Consider the following 13914-nt stretch of genomic DNA (forward strand, 5'->3'; position numbering starts at 1 on the left):
TTATTCAATATGAAACAAACAATTAGCCTACCAATAATTATTTGACTAATTGGGTAATTTTTTTATTGATTCATGCTTTGTTAGGTACCAAAACTATCGAAGAATGGAAAAATACTGTTAACAATTATTTAAAGGGACTAAACCCAACAATTTAAGCCTTATCTTTGAATATTGAAGGATTAGTTTTCCTTGTTGGTATCAAACAAAATAATAAATTACCAGTAAACATTTGTTACTTTTTTATGTCTTTTCTATGCCAATTAATAATTGTGCGAAGTTTGAACTTCATAAGAGAATTGGTCTGGAAGAAATAATGTGTGCACACTTTTTACCAGACAGAGGGAGATGATATAGTAAAGTAAAAAAGTAAAGTTCCACTTTAAGACCTTGTGGTCTATATGGCAGATGATGTAAAGGTCATCTGTTTTTGTGGCCTACGGTTAACAAGGATGTCCTGTGGCCAGCACAACGACCAACCGCCTTTATTTTTCCCAAACTAATGTCAGGTACCCATTAGAGCTGGGTGGACTCAGAAGCGTCCGAAATTAAAAATTCCAGTCTTCACCAGGATTCGAACTTTCACTTGTTAATCTTTTTCAAACTTAAACATATAGTAGCTAGATCTAAAATATTTCAACTTAAGATGACTTTAAGTTTTTTTTTGTATCACTTTCAAAAATTTAACAAAAACAACATTTTAATACCAATATTTATATGACGGCATTAAACACTCAAAAATGATTTCTAAATGTTTTTTTTTATTTTACAATATATTTGTTTCTTAAAGAAGAGTTATAATTTGAGCAAAACAGGAAAAGAAATCATATAAAGACATTACAATCATGTCGCAAAGACCTCAATACAACATCCACAATTAACAAACATTCAGTTATAAAATAATGGCACCAGGGAAAAAAGACAACATAATGGAAAACATAATGAAATCATATATCTAGTTCTATGGTGAATTATGAATAATGAATTTTTTTGGTAACTAAAATAGGTTGTAGACATTGCTGAGAACAATTTCTAAGGAGACAGCTTGCCGCTCAGTGCGCTGAACAGCGCAGGAGAATCTAAAGTAGAAATAATAGTTAAAAAGTGTGGCCTGAATTAGTAGCTTCAATGATGGGTAAAAAAGCTAAGCAACTAATTACCTACTGCACTAATTATCTTCTCTTCTAGAATGCGATCTTCTGTTACCTTAAAACAAATATATGTGCATATATATTTAAATTATTCATGTTGCCAAGCTCCTCAATCTAGTTCCTTTTCCTTTACGAAGTATATAAAAGCAATAAAAAGAGGTGAAAAGATGATAAAACTAAAAAAACAACAACATGAGATTAGGAAGTAAATGACAGTGCATTTGAAAGCACAAAAGTGTGATGACTTATAGCGTACATTTCCAAAGGCAACAAGTCATCTATTTTGAGAGCTAATTTTTCTATTTTTTAAGTTTTGTAACAAAACCAACAAAAGTAACTGCTTAATAGAAATAACAAAAATGAAAGTATAAATTAAATATAAAAATAATTTTCCAGCACTAGGCATGTACATTCTTTCTTTACAATTCTACCAACACAAATAAATTGTTCCTAGCTTGTCTAGCATTTAAAACAATTATTATGTAATAATTTACAAGAGTATAAGACAAAATACAGTAGAAAAAAAAATTAAATTGAAAATAATACTGTACTGTTTTTAGGTTTTAATGTAGATTTAGCCTTATCTTATAGAAAGTAGGAGTGCACCAGGACTTCTTGATGTTAGGCTGAAGCTGGGTTTGGCCAGATAGTAAAATACTACATCCAGTCAGAGCCAAATACCATTGCTAAGTATCTTATAAATAGATAGTGTTACTGTAAATAAGACACTTATGTTAATATTATTTGTATTATATTTTGTCTCCTACCTATTATTTATTATTATCAATTGGATTGGACTATGGTTCTATAAGATGAATGCCAGCAGATTAGCTACGGTGTGAAGGATGTCGTCCACACAGAAGTTCCCTCTCAGGATGCAGCTGATATGTTCAATACAGTTTGGGATCAGCAGCATCACAGGCTCTATCAGAGAGTTGCATTGCTTGCTGCAAGGTGCTTATGGTAATAGTAAATATTTGACGCATATTCATATATTTTTAAGAACAATATTTTCTTTAAATAGATATAAATCATAGAAATCGAATTTTTATTTTTATAAAAATATATTATTGATAAATTTATGCGAATGAATACCATAACATATTAATTAAACCATGTCCACTTTATATTTATTAATATAAATGTAGGCACTAAAGTTTAGTTTTGCCTATCTGGCTAACTAGTCTGCAATGATATCCAACCAGAGGCCAGATAGGGAAAAACAGTTGGATTGTAAAAAAACAGCCAGATATCCGCCCAGAGCCAGAGTGGTGCAACCCTAATAGAAATTATGTAACCCAAGCACCTTTGTAATCTCAAGTATCATGCAAAATAAATCTCTAGGGTGTACTATAAAATTAAATTTTTCATTAAAAAAAATCATTTTTTTTTTAAACAAATATTTAAAACCAACCATTGGTAATTCTATGAAACAAACAGTTTATATTGGAAATAAAACCATTGCACATAAAAAATATAGGCCAGATGAACACATTTAAATTAATTATAAGATATGCAATCATACAACTATAAGCACACTGTAAGTAGACTCAAATAGAAATCAAATATGTTTTGTCAGCTGAAAATTATAAGACTGTATGACAATATCAAGTCACATTTTGTAAGTTCTCTATCATGTCTTTGCTTTTTTTCAAAACGGTCTTATTTCAGTTTAAGGACTATGGATGTCTGCAAATACTTTATGACATTATGCTTGTTTAATTACAGCCAAAAGCTTTTGCTTGAACAATGATTTAATAAAATAATCTTTCACAAATCAACGTAATAATAAATTAGTTTTAAATCACCTTGCTTCAATCACATCAAAGGTATAAATTAATCATTATATACAGAAAATCTTAAAATGATAAAATCATTCTATCACAATTATACACAGAATTATCTTCCCTGATCATGCTAGCATAAAATCATCCTTTACCTTATAAAATACAGATGTTTACTTCAAAACGAAGATGATTATGTCTTATGCGTGTCCCTTGGTCAAGCTAGTCATACATGTTAATCAATAACTTGAACCTTGCCAAGTCATTGTTTTTTTCTGGCTGACTCAAGAAACCCATTCCATCCTCTAATAGCACTAGGGAAGAAGGAGTATTAGTATAAATTTGTCCTAGCAAAGGAAACAAGAAATGTACCTTTATCTTTGTCTTTCTGGGTAATCTATGTTATTAATATTAGGTATTTTATTTAATTGCTAGACACTTTAAAATATTGAGAGGTATTTTTTTTTTAAATAGTGAAAAAGCAATACTTTTTGCTTTTCATTTTCCAATTGGAAAAAAAAAGAAAAAAAAAAGGGATTATTCCAGGTAACAAAAGTATATCAATGCAAATTTGCTGAACTTAAAATGATGTAATCAGTTACTGCAATTTAATAACTACTACTACTACTATATATATATTAATATATCACAAAAGAGATACAAGACACCGATAGCAAAGACAAACAGACACAAACACTCTTTTGTTCCCCTGGCAATCAAATCATTAAATAAGAACAATCTGGTATAAACTTTGTCACATGTAAATTATGAGTGTGTCTGGTGTGAATGTACACTTTGGTTTCTTATAGTTATAATGTTTTTTGTTTGGTGTAATGCACAAATTGTAAGACAAATTTCCTTACGGATAATAAAGATTATTATTATTATTATATATATATAATATTAATTATAATAATAATAATATAATAATTATATATATTATTATATATATATACACACACAATGCAAATCCTAACTCTGTATATAGAAGAAGATGCATATTGCCAAATCATCCTATACAATAACCACTTTACATTTCTTTGCAAAATGACTTCTAAATGTGTATGTAATCAAAAATTCCAAAAAAAAAAAAAATCACTCAACTTAGAAATTTCTGATTTGATAAATAAATGACATTACAGAAACAGTAATGATAACATTGTATTGACTTACTAGATGAAAACAGTACTGCCCAACAAAGCACAGAACTCTCACTGTCAACACAATACCAAATAGAAGATTTACCATACATATCTATAGATACAGTTTGATCTATCAGGGTGAACAACAACTAACAAAATATCACAAGCCAAATATCATGGAAACTGTACAAGATAATTGTTTCAAAGTAAAACAGCCAGTATTTAAAAAAAACAACTTTTTGACGAAATGAAATGCATCAAACAAATAAAGAACTTTAGAAGACCTTGGCATAGATATCCAATAAATTATTTACACAGAAATATTAGTAACATAACCATTTTCAATGCTAAATCATCATTAGAAATACAAATATACATTTGCATTTATATAAAACATATAACAAACTACTTTGCTACAGAATATCAAAGCTAAAATATTTTCAAAATAACATACATTTATTATGTTAAAAGCTTGTATAGATCAAAATAATTTTTCTGTTCCAGTAAGGGCTGGTGTAAACTACGTCACAACTACACGGCACTAAGAACATTAAATACATTTATGTAGTCTCCTCTACTTTCAGTTGATTGTACTATTACGAGTTCTGCCTATGTAAACAGTTTCTACTTACACTACAGACACAAAGTATGGATAATCCCTGTGAATGTTTGTTTCAAACACAACTTGTTCTCATCAGACAAATCACTACCCTGCACATCTCAATAATTTTTTGCTATAAAATTCAGCATATTTCCTAGAGAATTTATTGGAAAAGCTTGGCGTTGATAGTTGGATACACGGTTATTAATGTTAGAAACAATTCAAGTTTTCAAAAATATAAATGCCCATGTTGATCTAGTTCTTTATTTTATTTACTTTAGGTAAGAAAAGATTTTATAAAAAACAAAACAAAATCAATATTTTTATTAAATTGTTCAAGCATTAAAGATCTGAAATGCTGAAGTTTCTGTGGTTATGTCAATATGAGGTAATTTATGGCCAGCGCAATGACCAGTTGAGGAACCAATATGAAACTGGGTCAACTGAGTAGCTTCGTTTAGGTCCAAGATTTCCTAGACCAACCAAAAAGTAGATTCCAATAATGATAGGAACAGATGAAAAATAATGATAGGAAAAATATATGATAACTTGTACATCCTTTTCTGTATTTACGTTAATGATTTCTATCTGTAGCCCACACCAATACTCAAAATTTAACATACAGACATATATGTACATATATATATAAATATATATATATATACTATTATTAATGGGGCCTATATATATATTAATGTTCATATATTAATAAAATTAATCGCAAATTCAAGTTTATCATACCAATAATGTTATAATTTTAAATGCATATTTCTCTAATGTCAATAAAATGCATGGAAATATTGCAAAATGTTATGAAAGTCATGTCATGACCCCTAGCTCTGTCAAATGTGTTTCCCTCTAGAATGTTTTTCCTTTTTTTTTTTGTATTAGACTACTAAGTATGTTGTATCAATTCAATCAAACATGATTTAACAAATATTGTGAATTCATTTCTAATTCCCATTAAGGGAACTTTTAACTTTTATAACTTTTTCTTAACATTCTTTCCTGGTTGTTTTGTTTCACTCGATCTGATACCAGCAAGTTGTCTTTATACTTTCATGGACTTGGAATAATATGTTTTTACAATAAAAGCAGGGAAAAGTTAGAAGGAAATCTTCAAAATATTTTTTTTTTTAAATTTTTGTGGTGGGTTTGGGCGTAGCTAGGGTGGGGGGTCAAAATTCAAAAGTCCTCCCACTTAAGGGGGCCCCCAAATGAATGTTCTAAATTTGTTTACATTAAATATTAATATTACGCCACTGCCATGTAATCTAGCTATTCAGGTGGAGTAAAAAAAAACCACTAGACAGCATTGATCTAGAGGATGTTATACTGCACAGAAAGCACAAAAAGATATAAATGAGATTTCCCTTGTGCATTATCTAGCCAAAAAAACACTGGTATTATTCATTAAAAGAGTCTCAATGATTTTTTATATACTATACCAATTGGAATTTAGACTTGTATAGGCCAATTCATTTACAATGTCTCAGGTTAATGCCACTGGGTTTGGGAAACACCTTAGCAAACTCTCATATTATTACCTGATCAGTGTCCAAATTGATCATTCACACATCAGACATAATGTAATCACAAGCGTCAGCTAGACTACACATTCTTTTCTAAAACTACGACTAGACACCGGATATAAGATACTAGTTTTAAATTATAATAATATATTGCAACCATATAGAGCAGAAACAACAGTGTGGATTTATGTAAGCAAAATGTCTATGTCATGGCTACTCAGTTTATGAACATTGTATGACATCAAATCTAAATATAGACTGCTTACAATTACTGTTACAACATCAAAATCTCAATACACAGCCCAACGACAAGTTTTGCATTAACATCAATAAATTTCACAACTAAAAAAATTTATTAATTTTCATATTTTGCCTGAAGAGTCAGTGGTCCCAAAAGTATGGAAACCTAACATTAAAATCATTGGAATTAAATACATTGATTAAAATAAACGTAATAACAATTTGATATTAGCAGCATTGAATCTCTTTAGAAATATGATTACCTTAAGCTTTCTCAAAACTTTAAAATAAGAGTAATATACATTTTCATAACAATCATTGTTATCAAAATAAATTGAATTCATTTTTAGTCAATAAAATTTAAACATCATCTTTTGATCACATTAATGAATATAAAATAATTTTTCTAAAATCCTGATACTCACATAAATTATGCTAAATTAAAAAAAAAAAAAAAGGTTCATTTCTAATGGTCCATGTTGTCTTGGTAGTGTAGCCTGTACAGTGGATTCAGTCCTTGCATGTCATCATCCTGTCGATACATCAGTGTTGACGTTGAAGGCTGACTCTTGGACCTCTCTCGGCCAACATGCTCCTCTCTTCTTTTCCTTCCATCCTTCCTGTCCCCATGATACATCTCCTTGGAGTACCAGGGTGCTGACACAGCTGCAGTAAAGTCTGGCCAGTACTGGGTCTGGGTCTCGAGGTTAGAGCAGGCTCGAGGTCTAGTGTCAAAGGGCATCATCTCTCTCTCTGTCTGGCTGGACCTCAAAGGCTGCTTTTCATCTGACCTAGCTTTCTCTGGGGACTGGCTACTCTGGAAGGACATGGTGTCAATTGAGGATGATGGCTGGCTGGCTAAGTTTCCAGATGCTGATCCTGAGGTAGAAGTTGACATTTTTGAGCCAGATGGCTCAGACTTAAATAAACTTCTTATCTTAGAGGTAAACTGTCCACTGCTATTAGATGTCTGAGTGTTTGCATTTTTGTCTGCTATGGACTTTTTATCTTGAATATTTAAGTCAGTGTCAGCAGTAAATGTGTAATCCATAGCCTGATCACCACCTCCTTTCACTTTTCCCTGAACTGATGGAGATCCTGAGTCCAAAGAGCTAGCATCCTCACTGCTCATGTAGAACAGCCTTGCCTTTTGACTTCCAGATATCTTGAGATCATCATCAATACAGGAAGTGGCACCCAGGAGAATATCAGAATCAGGGGAAGTAATGCTTCTATCTCCATTTTGATTTCCATAGTACTCATCATTGATCTGGATTTCATCTTCATCAGCTGCGATATTCTGGGAAAACTTGAGAGTTCCATTTAGAATATCTCTTACCTGTGAACATAAAACATTCATTTCATTATAAAGAGACTATAAACTTTCACCAAATATAAAAATCTTTGAAAGTGGAAGAGAAACATTGAAATTTAAAATAGAGTTCAAACAGGAACACAAACCAATGTGAACCACTCTTCCATCTAAAGGGAGAGCTTTAGCTTTATAAGTTCAAGATAATTTGCTTTAACTGAAGAGGACAGTCTAGGGGTAATCAGAAAAACATTAATAACCTTTCCCTACATCTAACTGTAATAACTCAATAGCACTGATATCCGGTTTGAAAATCCCAGATATATCCTAAGCAAAGAGGGGTAACTAAATAAAAAAAAATTAAGATCTAAACTAATAAATAAATAAACAACGCTAAAAAAACAGAACGATGTCTAGTTTAAAAAAAATATATACTTATAAGGCATTGTCTTCGAATCAGAGACTGACATGCAGCCACTCAGTTTCAACCTGCATATTTTGTCACATCTATCACAGATTAAGCCTACCAAGAGTCTTATTTCTTTTTTTGTCTTCTGCACTTCTATTTGGCAAGGGTCTCAAAAGTGTGCCCCTTTGAACTTTGTAAGAGACACCTAACAATTAATAATTATTGATTTACCAGTTTGAGTCCTGCTAAAGATACCATAATATCATCATCTACTGCAAAACTCTGTTTAGATAGCTCCTGCTGGAGTCGACCTATGGGAAATAAAAAGTTTACTTTTTTATGTTTGCTCAATGTGACTGTTACTTGTGTTCCAATGTTCAAACTCTGATTTCAGTGTAGTCTTCAATGTGCTTAAAATAGATGACTAATCTACATAAGGTCTTACAAAAGTGTAGCTTTTTTTCTTTTATTCATTAATTATGCAGACTTCACATATGATATCTATTTAAATAATAATAAAAGTACTGGTACTTCAAAAGGAGGCAATTTATAGTGTTTCATAACGTTCGTAATAAAAAATTAAATAGAGCATCAACTGACCAATGTGGACATCTAGTTTACTAGCACAGTATCTGCACATAGAGTTCATGTCATTTTGTTCCCCTTGCAGACGGCTGATTTGATCTTGAAGTTCTCTTTCCTGGTGAAAGAAATTAAATATTTTGGCATAAATAAAAAGAAATTTAAAACAAACATAAAAAAATATAAGAACAAGTAGGCTTCTTTAAAACAAAAAAAATCAACTTAAAAAAAAAGGTCACCGATTTGGTCATTTTCTTCTGCCTGCCTCTTGACTTGCCTCCTGGCAATGGTGGACTAGTGGTGATGGAAACATCATCTAAAAAACAACAAGCAAGCAAGAAAAACACTTAAGACAGCAGATATAGAATAAAAAGGAATAGGGGAGAATAAGTCAGTTAACTTTTCTGTGACAAGACCTGTACAATAACTGACTGCCATACATCTCAAGAAACTAAATCTGAATCCATAGTCTTTTATTAAAATATTCTACTGCTCGGCTTTAAGCTCTTAATAAAAATGCAATTATTTTGTTTCTATTAAAAGTCCATTTACTTCACTCTTAATGTGACAGAAAATTTGCACTGAATTGTGCAGCTCCATCTCTGTTGCAGATAAGAATAACAATATAAGATACAAAGATCCGAGACTGAATGATAATTTTGAATAGCAGGTCCCACATGCTGGAATGCTCAGTATGCTCTTGGTCCACATTGCATTGATGGATTTCAGTTTAAAAATGCAAAGAAAGGAGACTACATGAGGCTAATAAATGAAGAGCTATTTCTAAGATGTCCTCAATAAATTGTATGATTTAACTTAACATCAATAAATAGTATGATTTAAAAAACGTATATCCATGGTTGTAATACATTGATGAAAGCCTTGACAAAGGAATGATGATCTGATGTGGGTGCTTATTTTAAAATGGACTGAAATAGGAGCCTGATATTCTTAGGAAAGGAGGTGGGGTGGCTGAGTGGTAAAATGCTTGGCTTCCAAGCCTGAAGTCCCGGGTTCAAATCCTTGTGAAGACTGGTATTTTTTTATTTCGGGTGACTGTTGAGCCCACCCAGTTCTAATGGGTACCAGACATTAGTTGGGAAAAAGTAAAGGCAGTTGGTGATTGTGCTGACCGCATAACACCCTCATTAACTGTGGGCCACAGAAACAGATGACCTTTACATCATCTGTCCAATAGATCACAAGTTCTGAAAGGGGAACTTTTGAAAGGAAAACACTTATGTTTTAAAATTTAAGCTTTGACTAACTATATTTACCAGGTGTCATTGGAAAGATGCTGGAAGGATGTAGGCCAGGACTAGACTGTGCAGACCTCAGGTTGGTGGCATCCATTCTAGCCATACTTGCAGCTGACGGTCGAAACATAGACTCTTCCACTTGAGACAAGCTTACTGTTGAGCCAATAGGATTGTTGGCAGTTTCTGAACAATTTAAAAATTATAATTAGTAAGCTACACATACTTCTGCACCTATATAGGTTTGTTTCAATCTTAAGAGTTCATGGCTAAAAATGAATATGAAAAACTTTTATAAGAAATCTGAAATTGATAATCAGTTTTAATTTTTAAACTACATAAAAAACTAGATTTAAAAAATTACCATTAAATTTTAATAATGTATTCCATTACCAGAACCAAAAGCAAACCTTTTTTTTTTTTTGGGACACCCTAAGCACATTGTTCTTAAATTAATATGGAGGTACTTTCGTAACAAAATCAATAATAAACAAAACAGATTCAAACAAAGAAAACATTTACCAATGATTGAATACAAACTACAAACAATAATTGAATTTTATAAAATAAATTAAAAGGTGATATTTCAATTTATTACAAATTTGTAAAAAATATAACCACAGGAAATATTTATAAACACTAGGATACAATGTCAATTATTTAAACAAAGATGCTTGTGTTACACACACAATTATGTTAAGATTTAGTGCTGGACACATGAGGTAATATGCTTTATCTAATGCAATGGTGTCAAAGTCTTGAGAGTTGAGTAAATCGTGTTGAAATTTGTAGGCTTAAGACCAATAGGTTTCATGTGTGTGTGTAAACCTTGTTCAAATCAAGACTTTAGCTGCAATGTTTGGATGAATTTTGGTGGTTCATAATGATTGCTATGAATATTTTTTAAGCTGTGGGACTAACTATTTATTCATAATGATTGCTATGAATATTTTTTAAGCTGTGGGACTAACTATTTATTCATAATGATTGCTATGAATATTTTTTAAGCTGTGGGACTAACTATTTATTCATAATGATTGCTATGAATATGTTTAAGTTGTGGGACTAACTATTTATTCATAATGATTGCTATGAATATGTTTAAGCTGTGGGACTAACTATTTATTCATAATGATTGCTATGAATATGTTTAAGCTGTGGGACTAACTATTTATTCATAATGATTGCTATGAATATATTTAAGCTGTGGGACTAACTATTTATTCATAATGATTGCTATGAATATGTTTAAGCTGTGGGACTAACTATTTATTCATAATGATTGCTATGAATATGTTTAAGCTGTGGGACTAACTATTTATTCATAATGATTGCTATGAATATATTTTTAAGCTGTGGGACTAACTCTTTATTCTATCTTTCATGTTTACTTTAGCACTAAGCAAAATTGCAACCATACATTTACATACAGCCATGCACAAAGTTTATAGTATCTGGGTAGTTAATTCAAAATCATTCAATTAATAATAGAGCACTATTATATTACACTATTTAATATAACATTCTATAAGCAATATTCAAGATTTGATTTGTCAGTTTCTACAATTCAACAAGAAAAACATTAAAAACAATTTTTTGAAATTCACTACCTCCTTTATACAACTTATTAGTTAACAACATATGAATCTTTCAATTAAAAACAACGGAACATTTAATTCTTTTTTACTTTGACAAATTATAATGGTCAAACTGTAGTTTTCCCAGTGTAACCAAATAGTTAGTAATTCTTTTCTCAGCGATGTTTAATTTGTAGGAAAATTTTTAGAACATTTTGAGATTCTCAGTTCCAACTGGTTCCTCCATGAAGTTTTGACTACAACAGATATCAAACATCTGACAAAACTGACAACTTGTTTAAAAGTATTATCAGATTTGGCTAAGATAAAAATACCTTTTTTACAGAAAGCATTTTAAATAATGAGCAAATTGATTTAGCATTGCTAAACTATTTATATAGCCCAAGAGTTGTTAGCCTGGCTTAGATCTAGGTACTGACATAATTATTTTTATGCACTGACATCAATCACTATGTTAATGCACTATAGTTTAAAAAAAAATAAGGACACAGAACAAAATTGTACAGCACAATAAAATAAATGGGCAATGATTTTAAAAAAAAGGGGGAGAAATAATCAATGCGATGGCTAAGTAATGGTATGTGAGAAACAACACCAATGTATATAGAACCAAATCAACTGAAACAAATATCAAGCCACACAGAAATAAGGGAACATGGCAGCAGCAAATTTTACCAGGAGAAATATCTGTCTGCAGGTTCATCGGCTCGCTGGAGGACTTAGGCACAGACAAAGTCCTGGGTCGGCTGAATTTACGGGAGAATGAGGAGAAACCACCTAGACTTGTGTTCTGGCGTTTTTGGCCAGTATGGTGGTGGGTGGCTGGGAAAAAGGTAAGGGTTACAAACATAGTTCTTCAAGTGATACTTGACACTTGCACTTCAACAACAAAGGATCTTTATTCGTTGAATTTAATTTATACAAGAAGAAACTAAAACTAATTCCAGCATTGGTATATATATATATATATATATATATATATATATATATATATATATATATATATATATATATATATATATATATATATATATAAACTCATTTGATTAAATTTCAAGGCAACTCTCTGACAATATTCTACCCTGAGATTATTTTGTGATTCAAGTTGAAACTATCAGGTGTTCTAAATAAGTTTGGAAAAATAAATAAAGATTTTTTAGAACATGTAGTAACATACAGTTGCCAAAAAATTATAACAACAGCACAAACTTAGAAAATTATTGTCAGATTAATTCATATAATAATTAGCAATAACACTCTGATTGCATTACAAACTTAATGCTAACCTTAGTAATAAACTAACTCTACTCCACAACACTAATCCAATAATTAGCCCTAAAATCCTAAATGTAACAATCATGAGTACTAAAATAGTACACCTAAAGTAATAGGTATATGCTAAAAAAGTTCACTTATTTAAAGAACAAAAAAAAAAAAAACAACTTAAAAATATAAACAATAGTAGCCTTGCATATTAGACTGAAAGTTAATAGAGCAACACCTTTGACTAAGGAGCAGGTAATTGATCAAATAGATAATATAAATCAAAATATTAATAAATTAAAAAAAAAAAACAACTAATGATGTTCCTAATGATAATCTCTTGAAGTAAGTTGTTACAGACTGAACTAGATTCACAGAGAAACAAGCCAGCTGATTAAGCAAGAGCCAAGACTTACTTGCGACAGTGTCTCTGGTGATGTTGCTGATACTCTCACTGCTCTCCCCCATGCTGGAGCTCATCTTGATACTTCCCTGGTGTGTGTACACTGGGGGACGAGGCTGCTGCTGCACACAAAAGCAACAATACAGTAAACTTGCAAATATAGTGACATGGTATTAAATCCTAGTTCCTTCTTTTGAGGAAAGACAAACATTTTAGTGTGGGACAATGGTTGTGATTACATTGTAGCATTAAAAAAATCAAGGCGTTGTATGAAAAGTTGTTTTTTTTGTTCCACTACTCTGTCTTAAGAAACGGTACTATAAATGTTGAAGTTATGATAAATAATGTGTCAAGAAAATTAAGAAAAAAAAATCTCTCATTAATGTGTCATCAGATCTTTTTTTCATAGGGTCTTGATTTCATTTAGAAGAGGCTTAATACCAAAGCAACGCTAAATGAATATATTATATTATTATTCTTTCTTATATATAACATGTCTAACATGCTCTTAAAGTATGCTCAGTATGGTCCAATACTTTGGGTGTGTAGACCTGTGGGAGAAGGAAAGTAGGCTAATTGAGACAAGGTTTCCATCTTGCCTTTAGGAGCTCAGTAAACACAACTCAGCTACAGCCGAATCTCAA

General features: G+C 31.2%; 1 protein-coding gene across 14 annotated transcripts in view; it reads right to left on the minus strand.

Annotated features, from left to right (window-relative positions):
• Positions 1-736: 736 nt before the first annotated feature.
• Positions 737-13914, minus strand: part of LOC106054772 (TBC1 domain family member 5-like) — a 33692-nt gene continuing 20514 nt past the window's right edge. For 11 of the 14 annotated variants that reach the window (XM_013210791.2, XM_013210788.2, XM_056045528.1 and 8 more), the window contains 7 exons: positions 13284-13392; positions 12280-12426; positions 10028-10192; positions 8990-9066; positions 8769-8868; positions 8400-8479; positions 737-7786 (listed from right to left, as the gene is read on the minus strand). In XM_013210791.2, coding sequence (XP_013066245.2) covers positions 6914-7786; positions 8400-8479; positions 8769-8868; positions 8990-9066; positions 10028-10192; positions 12280-12426; positions 13284-13392 — 1551 coding nt within the window. In that variant the 3' untranslated portion in view covers positions 737-6913. The remainder of the gene's footprint in view (positions 7787-8399; positions 8480-8768; positions 8869-8989; positions 9067-10027; positions 10193-12279; positions 12427-13283; positions 13393-13914) is intronic. The other 3 variants (XM_013210793.2, XM_056045532.1, XM_056045530.1) reach the window with 3 other exon arrangements.

Source organism: Biomphalaria glabrata, chromosome 11, assembly GCF_947242115.1.
Source record: "Biomphalaria glabrata chromosome 11, xgBioGlab47.1, whole genome shotgun sequence".
Lineage (NCBI taxonomy): Eukaryota > Metazoa > Mollusca > Gastropoda > Planorbidae > Biomphalaria > Biomphalaria glabrata.